This window comes from Eulemur rufifrons, chromosome 23 (assembly GCF_041146395.1).
Source record: "Eulemur rufifrons isolate Redbay chromosome 23, OSU_ERuf_1, whole genome shotgun sequence".
Lineage (NCBI taxonomy): Eukaryota > Metazoa > Chordata > Mammalia > Primates > Lemuridae > Eulemur > Eulemur rufifrons.
The window spans coordinates 4,562,264-4,581,571 of record NC_091005.1 but is presented as its reverse complement, the minus strand read 5'-3'; the positions used below and the strand labels follow the sequence as shown (position 1 = coordinate 4,581,571).

Here is a 19,308-nt window from a genome sequence, read left to right as displayed (position 1 = left end):
TCCTTCCATTTTTCCTTCTGTCTTTTTTTTATAGGCAGTAGTTAATGGCCTTTTTAAGGCTGAGTAATACTCCATTGTGTGCATATACCACATTGTGTTGATCTATTTGTGGTTGGTGGACACTTGGGTTGCCCATACCTCTTGGCTCTTGTGCGTAATGTTGCTGTGAACATGAATGTACAATCCCTGCTTTCAGGTTTTTTTGGTATATACTCAGATTATAATCATAATCATATGGTGGTTCATTTTTTGATGGGCGGTTATCCCAATAGGCAAGCATGGCTCATATGGTAATTCTATTTTTAATTAATTAATCAATTAATTTTTTTTTTTTTTTTTTTTGGAGAAAGAGTCTTGCTAGTCACCCAGGCTGGAGTACAGTGGCAGGATCATAGCTCACTGTAACCTTGAACTGCTGGGTTCAAAGGATCCTCCTGCTTTCTGAGTAGCTGGGACTACGGGCATATGCCACCACACCCAGCTAATTTTTAAATTTTATGTTTTTTGTAGAGATGGGATCTCGCTGTGTTGCCCAGGCTGGTCTTGAACTCCTGGCCTCAAGCAATCCTCCCGCCTCACCCTCCCAAAGCGCTGGGATTACAGGTGTGAGCTACAGCACCTGGCCTTATTTTTCATTCTTTGAAGAACCACAATACTGTTTTCCATAGCAGCTGTACCATTTTACATTCCCACTAGCGATGCAGTAGGCAGGGTTCCTATTTCTCCACATCCTCACCAACACTTATTACTTTGTTTTTTTTTTTTTTTTTTTTTTGAGACAGAGTCTCACTCGGTTGCCCAGGCTAGAGTGAGTGCCGTGGCGTCAGCCTAGCTCACAGCAACCTCAAACTCCTGAGCTCAAGGGATCCTCCTGTCTCAGCCTCCCGAGTAGCTGGGACTACAGGCATGCACCACCATGCCCGGCTAATTTTTTCTATATATATTTTTAGCTGTCCATATAATTTCTTTCTATTTTTAGTAGAGATGGGGTCTCGCTCTTGCTCAGGCTGGTCTGGAACTCCTGAGCTCAAACGATCCGCCCACCTCGGCCTCCCAGAGTGCTAGGATTACAGGCGTGAGCCACCGCGCCCGGCCCTTTTGTTTTCATTTTTCTAATAGCCATCCTAAGGGGTATGAAATGGCATCTCATTGTAGTTTTGATTTGCATTTTCCTGATGATTAATCACATTGAGCATCCTTTTGTGTGCTTATTGGCCATTGGTATATCTTTGGAGAAATTTCTATTTGAGTTCTTTACTCATTCTTTAATTGGGTTTTTTGTTGTTGAATTTTAGGAGTTCTTCGTATATTCTGGTTACTAACCCCTTATCAGATACATGATGGTTGTACAAAAGTTTTAAATTTTGATGAAGTCCAACTTGTCTATATTTTCTTTTATTGTCCATGCTTTTGGTGTCTGTCATATCCAAAAAATCATTGCCAGATTCAATGTCATGATGTTTTCTCTTATATTTTCTTCTAAGAGTTTTGCAGTTTTAGTTCTCACGTTTAGGTCTTTGATCCATTTTGAGTTAATTTTTGTATATGGTATAAGGTGAGGGTCCAGCTTCATTCTTTTGCCTGTGGGTATCCAGTTTTCGTAGCACTACTTGTTGAAGAGACTGTCCTTTCCCCATTGAATGATCTTGACACCTTTGTTGAAAACCATTTGACCATATACGGTAGGGTTTATTGCTGGGCTTTCTGCTCTCTTACATTGGTCTTTATGTCTGTTTGTATGCCCAGTTACCACACTGCTTTGATTGCTGTAGGTTTGTACAGCAATCAGAAGTGTGAGACTGTCAGCTTTGTTCTTCGCTTTCAGGATCGGTTTGGCTATTTAGTGTCCCTTGAGATTCCATATGAATTTTAGGAAAGATTTTTTCCTATTTCTTCAGGAAACATCGTTGATGTTTGCACTGAATCTGTGGATCGCTTTGGGTAGTGTTGACATCTTAACAATATTACATTTTCCAATACATGAACACGGGATGTGTTTCCATTTACTGGTGTCTTCTTTAATTCCTTTCATTGATACTTTGTAGTTTTAATTATATAAATCTTTACCCTCTTTTGTTAAGTTTATTCTTAAGCATTTTGTTCTTTTTTTTGTTGCTATTATAAATGGCATTGTTTTTCTTAATTTCTTTTTTGGACTGTTCGTTGTTAGTTGCAGAATGCAGCGGATTTTTGTGTTGATTTTTATATCCTGCAACTTTGCTGAATTTATTAGTTCTAGTTGGCCTCATTTTTAAATCAAATTGGTTGCCAATATTTAAATCTTAATTAAAGTCACATAAAAATCTGGACTTCCTTTGTGTCATAAAATCCTGGGAAATGTGGCATCTCTGGGCCGACAATCCCACGCGTGGCACCCGCTGCCTGGAGTCGAGTGGCAGCTCCTGCCTCTGGGTCGAGGTGAGCGCCCTGCGGCCCAGTCCCCCGCCTCCTGCCCCCCGCCCTGCTTACCGACCCCCCCCAGACCTCGCTCTGCCGGGCCCCTCATGCAGTCGGCATTCTTCCCACTGCATAGCTGCTGTGTGTCAGCCACTGTCCCAGGTGCTGGGGACACAGCACTGAACACAACAGACAAAAATTCCTGCCTTCACAGGCCTTTCATTGGAGAAATGCGCTGGGTCCTGTTCTGAGCACATCACATACAGCATCTCATTTAATCCTCAAGACAACCTCGATGAAGCGGCCTCATTATACAGACGAGGAAACCAAGAGGCACAGAGAGGTTAAGAGACTTGTCCAAGGTTACCCAGCAGGCACGGTAATGTCTGGATTAGAACCCGGGCAGTCTGGCTTGAGAATGTGAAATGTCAACTGCTGTTACTGCCCCTCTGTGGCAAAAGGACCTGGATGTGAAGGCTTGGCAGTGGAAGCAGGATGTGGACAGGGCCAGACAGGGCTGGTCGGTGGTCGGAGAGCCAGCATCAAGCCTTCAGGAAGGGGAGTGGGGCCTCTGGGTCCCAGGCCCCTCCGGCCTTCCCAGCTTCCTCTTGTCCTCAGAAGGCAGGTGACGGTGTCTGACTGGGCTTGCTGGGAGGTAGGGAGCTAATTGGCAGGTGGTCGGCGTTGGCCAGGCCGCCGCAGGAGCAGACCTGAGCAGGCCAGACCCACCCTTCACTGAGCTTGCTCGTGCCCGCGCTGTGCACACAGGTCGTGTCAGGTCGCGGGCGGGCCCAGCGCCTCCTCCCTGAGCAGGGCAGGGCTCGGCCTCTCCGGCTGCTGAGGAGCTGGGGCCCGGGACGGTGCTGCACAGGCCCAGCCTGGGCCCGCCACAGCCCGGGGTGCCATCCCAGCACCTTCTCAGCCGCCTGGCTTGACTCCCGTTTTCTCACTTGGCCTGGCTCTTTGGCTCAGGACTGTGCACACTGCCCCTTGGTGGTCACTTGAAGTATTTATTGAGCACCTACTGCGTGCTGACCCCATGCTGGCACTCGCTGGGGACCCTCCCGGCTTGGGCTTGCAGGTGCAGACGGCCACGGCTGGCTCGGGGCTGCGGGGAGCGTGTGAAGGCGCAGCTCTCTGCTCCTGCCACGCTCGGCGCTTGCTGTTCCTGGCCCCATCTCCCGTCACTTTCTCCGGGTGCCTCCATTCCTCTCAGACTTCTTGCCTGTTTTCCCTACCTCTACCTTCAAGTCCAGGAAAAAACTGGTGTCTTCCCCGCAAGCCCTTCCAAAGCAGCCCCCCGGCCCCAGATGGGGCTGGCTGGTCAGGGCAAGTCACCGCTCGCCATGGAGCAGGCGGTGGCACCCTGCCCAGGGCTCCCGTCTTGGTACGGCGCCTCTCAGCCACGTCCCCCGGCTTTGCTGCCCGCTGCCGGAGACAAGCTGGAGATGACCTACTGTCTGACATTGCTGCCCAAGGGGGTCTTTGACAGCCCCTTCTTCAACTCCCCCTCGCTCAGCCTCGCTCTCCGTGCCCCAACGCCTGCCCCAGTGCAGCCGCCTCCTTCCTTCGGGTGCCCCTTACCCCCCAGAGGTTCCAGACGGAGCCCAGGAGCCACCCAGGTTCCCATTGTGATGCAAGAAGGGGGCAGGAGCCTGGGTGCAGGCTGGCGGGTGGTGGGTGGTGGGTGGTGGGTGGCGGGTGGTGGGTGGGCACCCCACCCCCCAGCAGACACTGGCCAACCCGCTTTTCCTGTGTCGGGGTCTGAGCGTCTGGCAGCCGCGTGGAGACAGTCGAGGTCAGCACACCCAGCCCTGTGCTGAGGCCGCAGCCGTCTGGCGGGGGAGTGCGGGTGGGGGACCCCGGCCTCGTCAAGGGGAAGTAGGCCCCCGTATTTCAGGGTGGGGGGAGTGCACGAGGAATAAATATTCTTCAAGCCTTAGAATTACTGAGAAACACAAGGAGTTTGCCAAGTATGATTCTACAGCACAGAGACCCCTTTTTTGTATTGTACACTCGACTTTTCCCCCAGATTTTTCTTCGGCTCACTGTGTTGATGAGCCTTCCCCCGTGTCATTCTAACTCGGTAAGCATGACCGTGACGACTGCGTAGAGTCCGTGTAGCGTATGTGCACGCGCCACGCCGCTAACGGTGGTTCGGGGTGTCGCCAACTGTGCGCCCGGGGCACGGAGGGCTGCCTGCTGCAGGCCAGCCCGGCCCCGCTCTGTGGCCAGAGGGATCGCGCACTCCCCGCACCCGCTGCTCAGCCGCAGAAACGGGTGTCACCAGTGGGCAGAGAAGCGGCACGAGCGTCGCCTCCCTGCTTGGCCCGTGGCCCAGCACGTTGCTGGGAAGGAACATGCTGGTGCAGCCAGTGACGGAGGTGCCTCCTGGGGCCCAGCCTTTGGGTCGCCTGCTTGTCCACCAGGAGGCCGTGGGCAGCCTGGCTGGGCCTCCCCGCCCGTCAGCTGGGTCTTGCGTCTCGGAATACCCCTCCCCACCAGGAGGGAGCGAGGCTGGCGTCGCCGGCCTTTCTTTCAGAGGTGGGGTGGCCCCTGGCCCCTGCCTGCCTGCCCAGAGGAGCTGGGGCCTGGCTGCTGTGGTTCCGCCACTCTCTCCAGCCCCAGGACGCAGGGACCTTCGAGGCTGAGTGCTGCCCATAGACTGTTGTTTGATGACATCTCAGCCACGTAAAGTAGGGAGATGTTACCCACACCCCTCAGAAATCCAAACGTCCGGCCTCTGTTGAAAGATGAGAAGTTTGGTGACGCCTCACGTGCATTCCTACCTGGCTGTGGTCCGAGAGGAGCGTGTCGTGGCTGCCTCCTTAGGTCACCCTTGGGTGTCCGGCCCTGCACAGCCCCTCGCCAGCCTTACCTGGCTGTCCCCCGTAGGCAGGGGACGTTGTCACCTAGGAATTAGTTGTTGTTGAGTACTTAGAACCGCGTGCCACGGCCTGCTCGTGTAAACCTCTCGTACCAGCGCAGAGCGAGTCTGCCTCTCGCTGCAGCTTCTCCCAGGTGAGCTGTGGTCGTCACAGAACATTCTGCGAGAGAAACCCCAAACATGCTCTGATGTCTGGACACGAGTGACCAAGTCTTTGTCTGTTTGGGTTATTTCCTGAGGAGGTTCCTGGAGACGGGCTGATGGGAGACCAGGGTCTGGGCCTTGGGGAGACGGCAGCCAGAGGCCGCTCCAGGGAAGGGTGGCCTTCCTGGGCTCTGTCCTCTTGGGCTGGCACCGTGGTGGTCTTCCCGTCTGCCGGGGTCCGGATGAGCCAGGTCACTGTCGCTTCCTGATGGGGCACACGGCCCTTTCTCTCTCTGACAGCCTGCTGTCCTGCTGTCCCGCAAGGCAGATTGGGAGCCAGGGTGGACACGGGTCCCAAACGTGCCCTGGCTGCTGGGAGGCCCATCTCCACAGGCGACTTGCTGGAGGCCAAAGTGGAAAATTCTGGGGGCTGGGCAAGAATAGGACTGGGGTTTGTGGGCGTTGATACGATTTGGGGGCTGTTTTAAAGAAAGAGAACGGGAAGCTACATACACAAAGGGAGCCTGTGCCAGCGAGGGGTCCCCGGGGTGGCGTCGGGCTTACCTGGGCTGCGCCCGCTCTCCAGACCTGGCCTTGCGGGGGCAGAGGGTGCTGCAGGCTGTCAGGCCCGGGCCCGGGGCCTGTCACCGGGAGTCCCAGGTGTGACGCGGTGCTTGGACACAGGGAGGACCAAGGCCACGTCGCTCGCCCCTGGTGCCGGGTGGGCGGGGGTGAGGACCAAGACTCACTCTGGCCCTGGCTTTGTGCCGGCAGGTGGAGAACCTGAAGGAGAAGCTCCTTAGCCAGGCCCAGGAGGTGAGCCGACTCCGGGCGGAGCTGGTGAGTGCGGCCTGGCCCGGCCCGTGCAGGGTGTGACCCCCTCTCTCCCGGCCCGCACACCCCCCACCTGTCTCAAAACACGCCACCCCGAGTACTTGTCACCACCCAGCGACTCCGAGGGGAGGGAGGTGAATTCTTGTTTGCCGGCGTAAAACGGGAGTGTGACTCTGGTATAAATATGACTTCTTGTTACTTTCACACTCAGGAAATAGAGCGAGGGGTGGGTGCGGCGGGAGCGGGCCCTGCTTTACCCCTTCTCCCCTCTCCCCTCCACCGTCTTTCTCTGCTCCTCTCCTGGGCACTTTGCCCTGTGTCCGCCTTTCTCTTGCTCTCTCTCCCTCTGCCTTCTCTTTGCGTCTCCTCCTCTCTCCCCTGCCCCGTGCCCTCCTCCCCTGCCCGCTTCCTGCCCCACCTGCCCTGCCACATGCAGCCGCTCAGCCCTGGCTGTCCGCAGGGGGGCACCGACTTGGAGAAGCACCGGGACCTGCTGATGGTGGAGAATGAGCGGCTGAGGCAGGAGATGCGGCGCTGCGAGGCGGAGCTGCAGGACCTGCGGGCGACGCCGGCCGCCCCTTGCCCGGGCTGCGAGCACAGCCAGGTGAGCAGGCGGCCGCGGCCCCCACCCTGCGCCCGGAGGGCTCGGCCCCCGACAGTGACCCCAGGCCCTGATGGGGACCCCAGGCCCTAATGGGGACCCCTGCCTGTCTGCCTCCTGCTTGTCCTGCACCTCCCGGCCGCCTATAGGAGAGTGCCCAGCTCCGGGACAGGCTGTCCCAGCTGCAGCTGGAGGTGGCAGAGAACAAAGGCATGCTGTCGGAGCTGAACCTGGAGGTGCAGCAGAAGACCGACCGGCTGGCCGAGGTGGAGCTGCGGCTCAAGGACTGCCTGGCGGAGAAGGCGCAGGAGGAGGAGCGGCTCAGCCGGCGCCTGCGCGACAGCCACGAGACCATCGCCAGCCTGCGGGCCCAGTCCCCGCCTGTCAAGGTGAGCCACGGCCCGGGCGGCCGAGGGTGGGGCCCCGTGGGAGCCTGGCCTGCACCTTGGCCCTCGGCCCCTGGCCCAGGGCAGGGCTGGCTGCGAGGGGGCTCGCCCTGGGGCACGAGGGGAGCGGGTGGCTGCAGCAGTCGTTCCACTTGGCTGCTCGGCCTGCCCCGCCCCCCCCTTTCCGCAGTCCAGGGCCAGGCACGGAGTAGGTTTCCTGCAGCCAAGGTGCCCACTGCGTGCCAGGCACATGCAGCGCAGCCTCTGCATTCCGCCTCGTCTTGGCCCTTCTGCTCTGTTCCGTACCCAGGCTGGGGCCACAGCCAGGCTCATAGTAGGCTCTCATTAAGATGAGAAGGTTCCAGGAGGTTCTACAGCTTTATGCAAAGCCAGGACCTTAAGGCTCCTCCAGTTTTTCCTCCCCCAGAAAAAAACTGTGTCTCAGGCCCTGGGGTGAGGTCAAGGTGCCCACAGGCCTCCATGTGCCCTTTGCCCCCTCGCCTTGCAGTACGTCATCAAGACGATAGAGGTGGAGTCGCCCAAGACCAAGCAGGCCCTCAGTGAGTCCCAGGCCCGGAACCAGCACCTGCAGGAGCAGGTGGCCATGCAGAGGCAGGTGCTGAAGGAGATGGAGCAGCAGCTGCAGAGCTCGCACCAGCTGACCATGCAGCTCCGGGCGCAGGTGTGCAGGCCGCGTGGGGCGCACGAGGGCCGGGAACAGGGGTCCTTTGGGACATTGCCGAAGTCCAGCATTTGGGACCCAACACACCTGGGGTCCGGTCCCTTGTTTCCCCAATGGCCCTGTGACCAGGGGCCAGTTTTGTCATATGTAATGTGATCTGGTTCCAGAACCCACTTCACAGTGGGGACTCAAGAACGTGATCCCAACAGGCTGTTCGCCCAGGGCCCAGCACCCAGACTGTGCCCAGTAAGCTCTGCTGCTGCTCCTGTCACTGTCGTACACCGTACACGCGCACACCCTGCTCTCCCGGGGCACATGGCTCGTGCACCTGGAGAGTGTCTGGGACCGTTTTGGTGCCCGGGGCTAATGCAGGGAGGTAGTCGCTGCACAGAGCTCACGGCCCTGGGTGGGGGGGGAGGCCATTCTAGCCCTTTACTCGGCGTGTGCACGTGAGGTGACCGGTGGGGCTTCGTTCCCGGTGTGGTACTTGCCCCTCTCCCTCCCATGCCCCGCGGCACTGAGCCTTCTCCGGCCCGGCTGCCAGATTGCCATGTACGAGTCGGAGCTGGAGCGGGCACACGGGCAGATGCTGGAGGAGATGCAGTCCCTGGAGGAGGACAAGAACCGGGCCATCGAGGAGGCCTTCGCCAGAGCCCAGGTGGAGATGAAGGCCGTGCACGAGAACCTGGCAGGTGAGCCAGCGGGCTGGGCCCTGCCTGCCCCCCACCACTGCCCCTCAGTCCCCGTGTGCCTCACACCCCTCGTGTCCCCGTAGGTGTCCGGACCAACCTGCTGACGCTGCAGCCGGCACTGCGGACCCTCACGAACGACTACAACGGGCTCAAGCGGCAGGTGCGCAGCTTCCCGCTGCTGCTGCAGGAGGCCCTGAGGAGCGTCAAGGCCGAGGTGAGCCGGCGGCGGGTGGCTGACCGCAGGCCAGTTGGGGGGGGTTGCACCGGGGAGAGGCCTGGAACCTCTGGCAGACACAGTGTCCACCGGGGCCCCTCCCAAAACTCAGACAAAGCCCCCCAGGCAACACCCGCCCCACGCTGCTGCCCCTTAGGGGCCCTGTTTGAAAATAGACTTGGGGGGCAGGTATTTGTCTTACTGTGATTCTTTAGACACACCTGTTACATGTATCTCAAACACAGATCTGTTAGGTTTAACTTAATTTTTTAAGGCTGTACTTGTGCAGTATGAGAATAGCCAACATCTCTTAAGTGCCACCCACGTGTTGAGCCTTTTATAGCCGTTGGCTCCTTGAATTTGCACGACAGCTCTGCAGAGACTAATATATTTGGGGAATAGAAAATAGTTCTCCTTTAAAGAAATTACATCAGTAATACGTGGACGTGGTGAGAAGCCTGACCCTGCACGAGGGCATCAGGTGAACAGGAAAGGCCTCGCTGCCACCCTGCCCCCTAAGGCGGCCTGGCCCAGCATCGCCTGGCCCAGCATCGCCTGGCCCAGAGCGTTCGGAGCGTGATTAAGGCTGTCGATGGACGTGTACGAGTGCACAGGAGGCCCTCTGTATCCACGGATTCCACATCCGCAAATTAAAAATATTTGAAAAATAACAACGTAACAATAAAAAATAATAGAAAAAAACAACATAGTATAACAACTATTTACATAGCATTTCCATTGTATTAGGTATAACAATCGTTAGGGGTGATATGAAGTGTACGGAGGCTGGGTGCAGTGGCTCGTGCCTGTCGTCCCAGCGACTTGGGAGGCTGGGGCAGGAGGATCCCTTGAGCCCAGGAGTTCAAGGCTGCAGTGAGCTATGATCCCACACTGCACTGCAGTCTGGGCAACAGAGGGAGACCTCCTCTCTAAAAGGAAATAAATGAATGAAGTACACGGAGGATGCGCGTAGGTCATGTGCAGATACTGCGCCATTTTATGTCAGGGATTCAAGCGTTCGCAGATGGTGGTACCTGCAGGGGTCCTGGGACCAATCCTCCGCAGATACTAAGGGACAGATGACTGTGTACGCATCCCGTTCACCCCAGCGTACTGTGCGAATGGTTTTGCATCTTGCTTTTTTTCCCCCCTATGAAATGTTACTGGGAGATCCTTACCTACCATCTCTTTACAGATTCATGAGTTCGATGGTATTATGCCCGTTTTACAGATGAGAAAATTGAGCCAATGGTCTCGGGTCCCCCAGCCACTCAGGAATAGAGCTGGAATTTGAGTCCAGCCAAATCATGTTGGAGTCGAGTGCTAGTGCTGTGGAGCGAAGGCTGAGTCTTGGCTCTGGGCTTATTAGCAGCCTGAGCTATTGGCTTAACCTCTCTGGGCCTCAGTTTCTTCAGCTGTAAAATGGGGATGGTAGCAGTACCTACCCAGAGGAGTGACTGGGACAGTTTGACACATGATGGCGCGTGTCAAATGCTCAGCCCAGGGCGGGAGGCAGTGAGTGCCGTGTCAGGGTGGGCAGTCGGGCAAGCAAGGCTGACGGAGCCGGCCCCCTGACAGCGGCGTGCACCCCCCACCAGATCGGCCAGGCCATCGAGGAGGTCAACAGCAACAACCAGGAGCTGCTGCGCAAGTACCGCCGGGAGCTGCAGCTACGCAAGAAGTGCCACAACGAGCTCGTGCGGCTAAAAGGTAACTACGGTGCCGGCATAGGGGTCCACCGGGCTTGGCAGTCATCCCTGGAGCTGTGCCCTGTCATTAAGGAGCTGTTACAGTCCTGCTCTAGTAGGTAAGGAAGTGGAGGCATAGAGAAGTCAGGGAGTTTGCTTGAAGCCACATGGCTAGGAAATGGTCCACCTTGGATCAGTCCAGCTCTGAAGCCCCTGCCCCAGTGTCCGTGGCAGGTTACTCCCCAGGCCCTGGGTGGCCGAGGGGTCTGGTATTGAGCACTGGGTGGTGGCTGGCTGGAGGGCCACTTGTTTTGACCTGGGGCCTGGTCAACCTGGAGACTCCACCATTCAGTGTAAAGAGGTCTGGGGAGCGCCTGCTCTGTGCCAGGGTGCTGTTCCAGACGCCGCGCATACGGCCGCGGCCCGCAGACTGCCTTGGGGTGCTCGCGTTAGCTGGGAGGATGGACAGTGGCTGCCGATCACCCAGAGAACCCCGACTCTGCCCCCGCGCCAGGGCTGGGATAGACAGGAGTGGGGGGCTTGCTGGAGTGGGGGGGTGAAGAGCCGAGGGAAGGTGGGGCCATGCTGACCGCGGGGGGCGTTTTCTCTTCATCCCAAGAGCACAGGGCTGGAAGCGAGGGGTGGCGTGATGAGCCCACACTGCCACACACTGCCGTCTGGTCCCGTTGGCCCCCCTGATGCCCAGGCCCCGTCCTGGCGCTCACAGTGCCCTTTAGACTGATGAGACAAGTCCCTTGGCTCACTGGGGCCCAAGCCCCTCACTGTATAGATGAGGACACTGAAGTCCAAAGAGAAAAAGTGTCCATTTTGGTGTCTCAGCCAGAATGGGTACAGTGCTGAGCTCTACAGCGGGCCTCTCCTGCCTGTCCCCAAGGCAAGGTCTGTACCCTCAACGAGTCTGCTCAGGAACAAAATGTGCTAAATGAATTCATACTATAGTGTGAGTGACTGATGACAGCTTTGTGGGCCACCTTGCCCTGGGGGGCTTTGCATAAAAGGCAGGGGACCCCTAGGCCACCAGGACATCAGTGGGTGCCAGAGTGGAGGCCGTCTCGTCTTGACCGTGCCTGGGCCCACCCCTTCATCCCCAACCTATCCAGGGAACATCAGGGTGATTGCTCGTGTCCGGCCAATCACCAAAGAAGACGGGGAAGGACCCGAGGCAGCCAACGCTGTGACCTTCGATCCCGACGACGACTCCGTCATCCACCTGCTGCACAAGGGCAAGCCTGTGTCCTTCGAGCTGGACAAGGTCTTCTCCCCGCGGGCCTCGCAGCAGGATGTGAGTGGGGCCCGTAGGGAGGACGCCTGCTGGGAAGGGGTGCCAGTGCAGAGAGGGGAGAGAAGTGTAAGACTGGGGTGCAGGATTGCGACCTGAGGAACCAGGGTCCCTCCTGGGGAGGAGAGCAGAGGGTGGGAAGCTAAGACGAGGCCCTGGAAGCCTCCCCTAGGAGAGATCCAGGCCCCACCCCTCTTTGCGACCTCGCGTGCCTCTCCAGCCGGGAGCGTCCTCTGTGTCGGTCCCACAGGCCTTCCTGGGGACCCCCACCCCGCCCCAGTGCTGGGCCTCAGCGGTGTGAGAACCACGTGCTTCAGCATCTGCTGGTCTCAGCCGCCCGGGCAGCCTGCGGGGCCTGTCATGCCTGTGCCCTCCTGTCCCGAGTCTGGCTCCAGCACCTCTCCCCGTCCTCTGTCCACCGGCAACCCGGGCCAGAGAGGTGCCAGGCACGTGCCAGCCTCTGCCCTCCCCTTGCTGAGCCCTCTGCGGGACAGCGGGGCACAGCTGGAGGGGCCTTCGGTAGCCAGGCAGCCTCTGATGGCTCAGCGAGTGACTCGCTAGTCACGAACCTCAGCAGTGAGCCAGGTGACGGCAGTCGCACGTGCTGTGTTACCGCAGAAGGAGAGAGTGGTCCGGGGAGGCGGCTGGACCTGCAGCTGGGGGTTCCCTGGCCCTAGTGGCCCTGGAAGCCCCCACCTCCATCCTCCCTCCCTCCCTCCCTCCCAGGTGTTCCAGGAGGTCCAAGCCCTGATCACCTCCTGCATCGATGGCTTCAACGTCTGCATCTTCGCCTACGGCCAGACGGGCGCCGGCAAGACGTACACGATGGAGGTGGGTGCCCACCAGCTGGGCCAGGGCTCAGGGTGAAGACCACCCCCTGCTGCTAGCGATGGGGGTTCCCTCCCTGGCCTTGGGGTTTGGCACAGTGTGTGTTTTGCCTCAGTGGGTCCTCGCAGCCTCCCAGAAGCAGAGGCGCAGTGACCTGTGTTAGCCCCGAGGCACCAGGCCTGAACAGGGGCCGCCGTGCCCAAGAGCACCTGTGGTGGTCCCAGCAGGCCTGGGGCAGGGGCGAGCGTGCTGGGCAACAGCCAACGTCCAGGACAGGCCACCACGACGTCTTTCATTTTGCCCATACCTGTTCCCTGAGTGCCCTCCTGGTTTGTGGCTGCCCCGCGCTGGGCTGGGGGACCCTGGGGTGCAGGAGGGCCCAGGAGGGCCTGGCCACGTGCCGGCTGTCGGGGGAAGCCCAGCTCTTACCTGCAGCCCGGGGTCCAGGCGGGGCTTCGTCTCCCTGCGGTGGCCAGTCACCTCCGTGGTGGCAGCGAGTGGGACCCAGAGGAGGCTCGACTGTGGACAGAGCCATGGGAAGCTGTCCCTGGGGTGTCACCGTTTCCCTGGCTCTCAACGGGGTGCCGTGGGGTTCCCAGGTCAGGGAGGAGGGCTGGTATCTCGGTGTCTGGGGGACAGGAGAGGGCTGGCCAGGCCCTGCTGGTCCGGGCTGTTAGCACCTCTCGGGAGCCTGCCTTGGTGGCCCTCTCTCCCTGCCTGGACCCTGCTTGTCCCTCAGTCCTGGGACTAGTGGGGGGAGGGGTGCAGCCCCTCCTGGGCTCCCAGCTCTGTCGTGGGGTTGCTTAGAGTTGGGGTGACCACGTCTATTCTCCAAGCTTATCTGCTGAGGCCCAAACAGAGTCCCTGTCCCCGCAGAGCCAACCTGGCAGCGGGAGACAGCAGTGAACACAAAAGCGCATCAGTACCTGCCTGTGGGGGCCAGGGAGAGAACAAGGCCTGGGACGAGGGACTGGGAGGGAGGGACGGGGCGTTTGGGAGTGTGGGGGCAGCCCCCCTGGGGAGGCAGTGCTAGGGCAGACCCCGAGGGACAGGGCAGAGCCAGCAGGCTGTCATGAGGTGCACGTGGCACACTGGAGGCCTGGCCCGGGGGCCCCTGCGGCAGGAATGGGGGGTAGGATGGGAGGTGCCGTCAGAGGAGAGGCGAGGGCTGGGGGTGGGAGACTGTATATTTCCTTCTAGAAAGGCTGGCCAGCCCCTTTGACCCCAGGGCACCTCTCCCCTCTGTCTGGGCCTTCTCTCTGCCACCCACGGAGCCTGGTTCATAGCCCCCCTGGCCTTCAGCCCCCTCTGGGCAGTGGGCAGGGAAGTCATTCATTTCTGGTGGCCCAGCAGGGCCAGGGCCTTCACCCCAGGGCTCTAAGTCTCAGGGCATTCCTGGCAGGGTGATGCCATTTGAAAGGTGAGGAAACTGAGGCCCAGGGAGGTGCTGTTGCCTATACCTGGTGGAGGGCATTTTGGGGCAGGCTGGCACGCAGGTGGAGGTCGGGGCAGGGAGGCTCACCGGTGAAGCGCTGCCCAGGGGCTTGGGGCTGACAGATGCCCTGTGAGGGTCTGCACGGCCCACCCCGAGTCGGGGGGAGGCCTGGTTCACTGGGACCTTTCTTCCTGCCCTCAGGGGTCCCACGAGAACCCAGGCATCAACCAGCGGGCCCTGCAGCTGCTCTTCTCCGAGGTGCAGGAGAAGGCGTCCGACTGGGAGTACACCATCACCGTGAGCGCGGCCGAGATCTACAACGAGGTCCTCAGGTGGGGGGCCCGAGCGCGGAGTCGGGGGCTTGTGAGGAGGCTTGGCCGGAAGTCCTGACCTGGGTCCCGACAGGCTTAGAGGACCCGGGGGGAGGAGGGGTTCTCTGAGCCTGCCTAGGAGGCCCAGACCCAGGCGCTCCTTTTCCCGGCCTGTGGGCTGCACCAGGTGTCGGTGGCGAGAGAGGTGGCAGGGCCCTGCCCACAGGGGCGCGGTGCATGGGGAGGCGGGAGCAGCACCACCCCCAGGACTTCTGGGCGCCAGTCGGGTCTCAGCCGAGTGAGGGGAGGAGCTGGAGGAGGAGAGTGGCCTTAGCCCGGCAGTCAGAGGAGCCTTCTGGAAGGTTCGGTGGGCTGGGTGCAGTGCAGGCAGGGGCGGGAAGCGGGAGGAGGGAGTGACTCTCACCTGCCCCTCCAGGGACCTGCTGGGGAAGGAGCCCCAGGAGAAGCTGGAGATCCGGCTGTGCCCGGACGGCAGCGGGCAGCTGTACGTGCCGGGGCTCACGGAGTTCCAGGTGCAGAGCGTGGATGACATCAACAAGGTGTGGGGCTGCGGGGGGCCTGGGGGGCCGGGGAAATGCTGGGGTGACCCCGACTGCAGCCGAGCTGCTCGGAGGACAGAAACTTGTTTGCGTGCAGGAAACACTCAGTGTCCCGAGTGTGTGTCCTCAGGCAAGTCCCCACGCCTCTCTGAGCCTCAGTTTCCTCGTGTAACACGTGGAGGGTGACGCTACCACCCCTCATGGGGTGCTCAGGGGGACAGGGTCATTTTTTTTTTTTTTGAGACAGAGTCTCACTCTGTTGCCCGGGCTAGAGTGCCGTGGCGTCAGCCTGGCTCACAGCAACCTCAAACTCCTGGGCTCAAGCGATCCTCCTGCCTCAGCCTCCCGAGTAGCTGGGACTACAGGCATGCGCCACCATGCCCGGCTAACTTTTTCTATATAGTTTTAGTTGTCCAGCGAATTTCTTTGTATTTGTAGTAGAGATGGGGTCTCGCTCTTGCTCAGGCTGCTCTCGAACTCTAGAGCTCACGCGATCCCGGGACAGCGATTCTGAAGCCCCCATTCTAACCCTGTGCCTGTGCCCTCCCCTCCCCACCCCACCCGCAGGTGTTTGAGTTCGGCCACACCAACCGCACGACCGAGTTCACCAACCTGAACGAGCACAGCTCCCGCTCGCACGCGCTGCTCATCGTGACGGTGCGCGGCGTGGACTGCAGCACGGGCCTGCGCACCACGGGTGAGCGGGGGCGGCAGGCGGCCGGGCCCAGGACCCCTGCGTCCCCCCGCGTCCCCCCGCGGGCAGCCCTCATCGGCCTGGCGCCTCCCCTGCAGGGAAGCTGAACCTGGTGGACTTGGCTGGCTCGGAGCGTGTGGGCAAGTCCGGGGCCGAGGGCAGCCGCCTGCGGGAGGCACAACACATCAACAAGTCGCTGTCGGCGCTGGGAGACGTCATCGCTGCCCTGCGCTCCCGCCAGGGCCACGTGCCCTTTCGCAACTCCAAGCTCACCTACCTGCTGCAGGACTCGCTCAGTGGTGACAGCAAGACCCTCATGGTGGTGCAGGTGAGGGCCTGGGCCCGTGGGGGGCAGCTCCCAGACCCGGGCACCCCAGGCTGTGCAAAGGGCCCCTTCTTGCCAGCAGCTCGAGTCAGTGACATGCGCCCCCTCGGTCTCCACCGTCCTGGCCACACACACCTGTGTACCCCAGTCCCTCTACGCCTTTGCGTCACCTCTGCCACCTTGATCGCCCTCCGGCCTGTCCCTCTCAGTCTTGTCCAGGAAGTTTTCTCGCCTCCCTGGGCCCAGTGCCTTCCGGTGGCCCCTTCGGTTCCATGGGGCTGGCCGGCTGGCCTGGGTGGGCAGTGAGCGCTTGCACCCCCTAGGTGTCCCCCGTGGAGAAGAACACCAGCGAGACGCTCTATTCCCTCAAGTTTGCGGAGCGGGTGCGCTCGGTGGAGCTGGGCCCCGGGCCACGCCGGGCCGAGCTCGGGTCCTGGTCGAGCCAGGAGCATCTAGAGGTATGCGGACCAGGCTGGCGCTGGGTCAGAGACTTCCGGGTCACGGGCAGGAGGCCGTGCCCACGAGGACAGCCGGGAGTGGTGGGGCGGGAGCCAGAACTTGAACCCAAAGTCAGTAGCCTCTGTCGTCCACGTGTTCCTTCTTGGCCTCAGAGGTACCTGTCGCGGTGATTGCCTGGTCGTGGGGCAGTTTGCAGGCCTGGCACACATGGGGTGCTTGTTAATAGCTAGTTTACTTCCTTCCCCACGTTATCTATTCCTGGCAATGACTGCAAGGCGCAGGGTATCGTCATCATGCCCATTTGCAGACGAGGAAACTGAGTTTAAGGAAGCACAGTGGGGCAGGGTGGGGTGCAGCCAGGGCCCCTGGCCACGTGCCTGTCCCTGCCCGCAGTGGGAGCCTGCTTGCCAGACGCCACAGCCCTCAGCACGAGCCCATTCGGCCCCCAGCTCCGGGACCTCGAGCCGCCCTGGCTCCATCCGCAGGAAGCTGCAGCCCTCAGGTGAGCCCCGAGGGAGTGGCCGGGGTGGGTGGGGACTGTCCCCCCAGGGTGACCAGGCTGCCTTACCTGGATGGGCTTTTTCTTTTCTTTCATTTTTAAATGTTTATATGATTTCTCCAGGAACTTGTTTGACAGTCTCCTCTGCCCCTGGGAAGTAGTCAGGGCAGACTATGCCGTGTCCATTTTACAGATGGGACACCTGAGGCCTCTGGAGAGGGGGCAGCGTAAGGAAGAACCCAGCCTCCTAGCTGGGGCTGCTGCCCCAAGGCCCACCCGATTCTCCGAGGGTGGCTGGCTGGGCTCGTGCAGCACCCCCTGCAGAGCAGGCCTGGTGCCCCGGCCCCAGGCCTCGGGCTCCCTGGGGCGAGGGTGGTGGTGGAAAGGGCAGGGCTGGCTCCATGTCCCCGATGAGGGGTGAGCCCCCCCAGCACTAGAATCCAGGGCTCCAGGCCCCACTCAGGGAAGGGCCTGGCCAGTCCTTGAGTCCGAAGGGGTGAGGGGAGTAGAGTCCGGTGGGGTCCTGGCCGGAGGCAAGTCCACCAGTGAGACGCCTGTCGCTTTGATTTCAGCCTGACGGCTGGGGCTGCAGTCTCTAGGTGAGTGTGGGGCCAGCGGCCCAGGGCTGCCCGCCCGCCCGCTCGGGTTGCAGGGCTGTGCCGGGGAGTCCAGCGGCCCAGGGCTGCCCGCCCGCCCGCCCGCCCGCTCGGGTTGCAGGGCTGTGCCGGGGAGTCCAGCGGCCCAGGGCTGCCCGCCCGCCCGCTCGGGTTGCAGGGCTGTGCCGGGGAGTCCAGCGGCCCCGGGCTGGGGCCGTCCCTCCGCTGCCTGCTTGTCTGTGTGCTTCTGCTGCGCTCCCTCCTGCTCTTGGTGGCATCTGCCATGGGCCACTGTCCGCAGGTAAGTAGCCAGGAGCTGATGATCCTCGTGCTCCTGCAGGGAAGTCGCGGCCGGTGCCTGTGTGATGGACGTGCCACCTATCGGGCCGGGACCTGGGCCCCGAGGCCTTGCTGGTCTGCGCCTGCTGCAGCGCCGGGACCCCGGGAGGCCGAGGCGAGAGCGGAGGCTCCTCTTTGGCCCTGTCGCCCCTCAGATGAGAAACATGTTCAGAAGGAAACGGTGGCTCTCGGCTGTGGCTCTGGGTGCAAACGGCGTGGGCTGGAAGGGCAGGCCCGGCCATCAGAGCTGGGCCCGCGTGGGACGGGTACAAGTGTGTGGGAGGGGGCCTCGTGCCCGGGCCGGCCGGCAGCGCTGGGCGCCCTCCTTAGGGGGTGGACTTAGGAGCCTCCAGGCAGGCACAGGAGCTGTGGAACTGGGGCTGGTTGGTGGCACCAAGGGCCGCCCTGCCCACCACTGTCCCCGAAGGAGGGGACCCCACAGTGGGACTGTACATAGTGTTCCTAGGTGTACATAGGGCCTGGCCCTCCTACCGCGGGCCGGGCTGTATTTATGGCTGGCAGGAGGCCGGTGGGCGGTTCCCTCGTCTGCGGGCACCGGGCTGTCCTTGCTCACTGGCCTCTTGACGGCTTCCTCCCCTGGAGATGCTATTTAAGAACTTTTGGAAGCTTAGCCATTTTTACTTATTAAAATAAAAGCCTTTTACACAAGTATAGTCTGAAAGAGTTGGTCTTGTGAGCCCCTCTCGGTCCGCTCGTGGCGGGGGGGGCAAGACACGGCCATGCCCTGTGGACTCACTCTGCTGGCTACTCACTCTGCTGGCTGTTTCCTGCAGCTCTGTCCCCTCAGTGTCCTGAACACTGGAGAGGGGAGCCCGGGAGCCAGCACTGCCCCTACCTTGGGTAACTTTTTCTGTTTGTAGTCACAGTTATCCTTTTGAGGTGCCTACTGTGCCCACGGTAACTGATGGAGCTGCCGAGGCTCAAGAGATCATCAGAGGCTCGTCAGGCTGGCCGAGAGCACGGCTGGCCTTCCAGCCCTGCTGCCTGGCGCCACTGCCACCCTCGGCCCTGGCGAGAAGCGAGCACCACCTTCCTCCCAGTGCCCAGGGGACCCTGAGCACCAGTACAGCCCTCCCCTTCACCCCGGGGTAGTGCTGGCCTGCACCTGACCCCAGCTTGGGGGCACCTGTGCAGGGCCTCAGTGGGGTGTCCCCTCCCCGACGGGCTGAACCCCCCAGCTGGGGCCTTGGGAGCAGGAGGGGATCTACCTTTAGGAATGACCACTGGGGCAGGGAACCCGTTCTGGCCGGCCAGCTGTCCTGCAGCCCTGCCCGCGGAGGCCCTGGGAGAGGGTATTAGGGTCTCAGCACCCTGCAGTGTACAGCTGGGGGTCTCGGCCAGCCTTGGAGGAGTCCACGGGACAGCTGGGGGCACAGCAGAGACACAGGTATGGGCCAGTGGGGCCCAGCCTCACCT

The 19,308-nt window shown here is 60.6% G+C and overlaps 1 protein-coding gene across 6 annotated transcripts in view; it reads left to right on the top strand.

Moving 5' to 3' along the window:
- Positions 1-18,507, top strand: part of KIFC3 (kinesin family member C3) — a 36,350-nt gene extending 17,843 nt beyond the window's left edge. For 3 of the 6 annotated variants that reach the window (XM_069456657.1, XM_069456656.1, XM_069456658.1), the window contains exons 4-19: positions 6,203-6,268; positions 6,723-6,866; positions 7,013-7,252; positions 7,758-7,931; positions 8,476-8,623; positions 8,707-8,837; positions 10,436-10,547; positions 11,647-11,828; positions 12,552-12,656; positions 14,290-14,420; positions 14,836-14,959; positions 15,527-15,656; positions 15,752-15,981; positions 16,302-16,436; positions 16,831-16,939; positions 17,509-17,599. In XM_069456657.1, the coding sequence (XP_069312758.1) occupies positions 6,759-6,866; positions 7,013-7,252; positions 7,758-7,931; positions 8,476-8,623; positions 8,707-8,837; positions 10,436-10,547; positions 11,647-11,828; positions 12,552-12,656; positions 14,290-14,420; positions 14,836-14,959; positions 15,527-15,656; positions 15,752-15,981; positions 16,302-16,436; positions 16,831-16,939; positions 17,509-17,513 (2,064 nt within the window). In that variant the 5' untranslated portion in view covers positions 6,203-6,268; positions 6,723-6,758 and the 3' untranslated portion in view covers positions 17,514-17,599. Of the gene's footprint in view, positions 1-6,202; positions 6,269-6,722; positions 6,867-7,012; positions 7,253-7,757; positions 7,932-8,475; positions 8,624-8,706; positions 8,838-10,435; positions 10,548-11,646; positions 11,829-12,551; positions 12,657-14,289; positions 14,421-14,835; positions 14,960-15,526; positions 15,657-15,751; positions 15,982-16,301; positions 16,437-16,830; positions 16,940-17,508; positions 17,603-17,872 lie in introns of those variants that run through there. The other 3 variants (XM_069456653.1, XM_069456659.1, XM_069456655.1) reach the window with 3 other exon arrangements.
- The last annotated feature ends 801 nt before the right edge of the window (positions 18,508-19,308 follow it).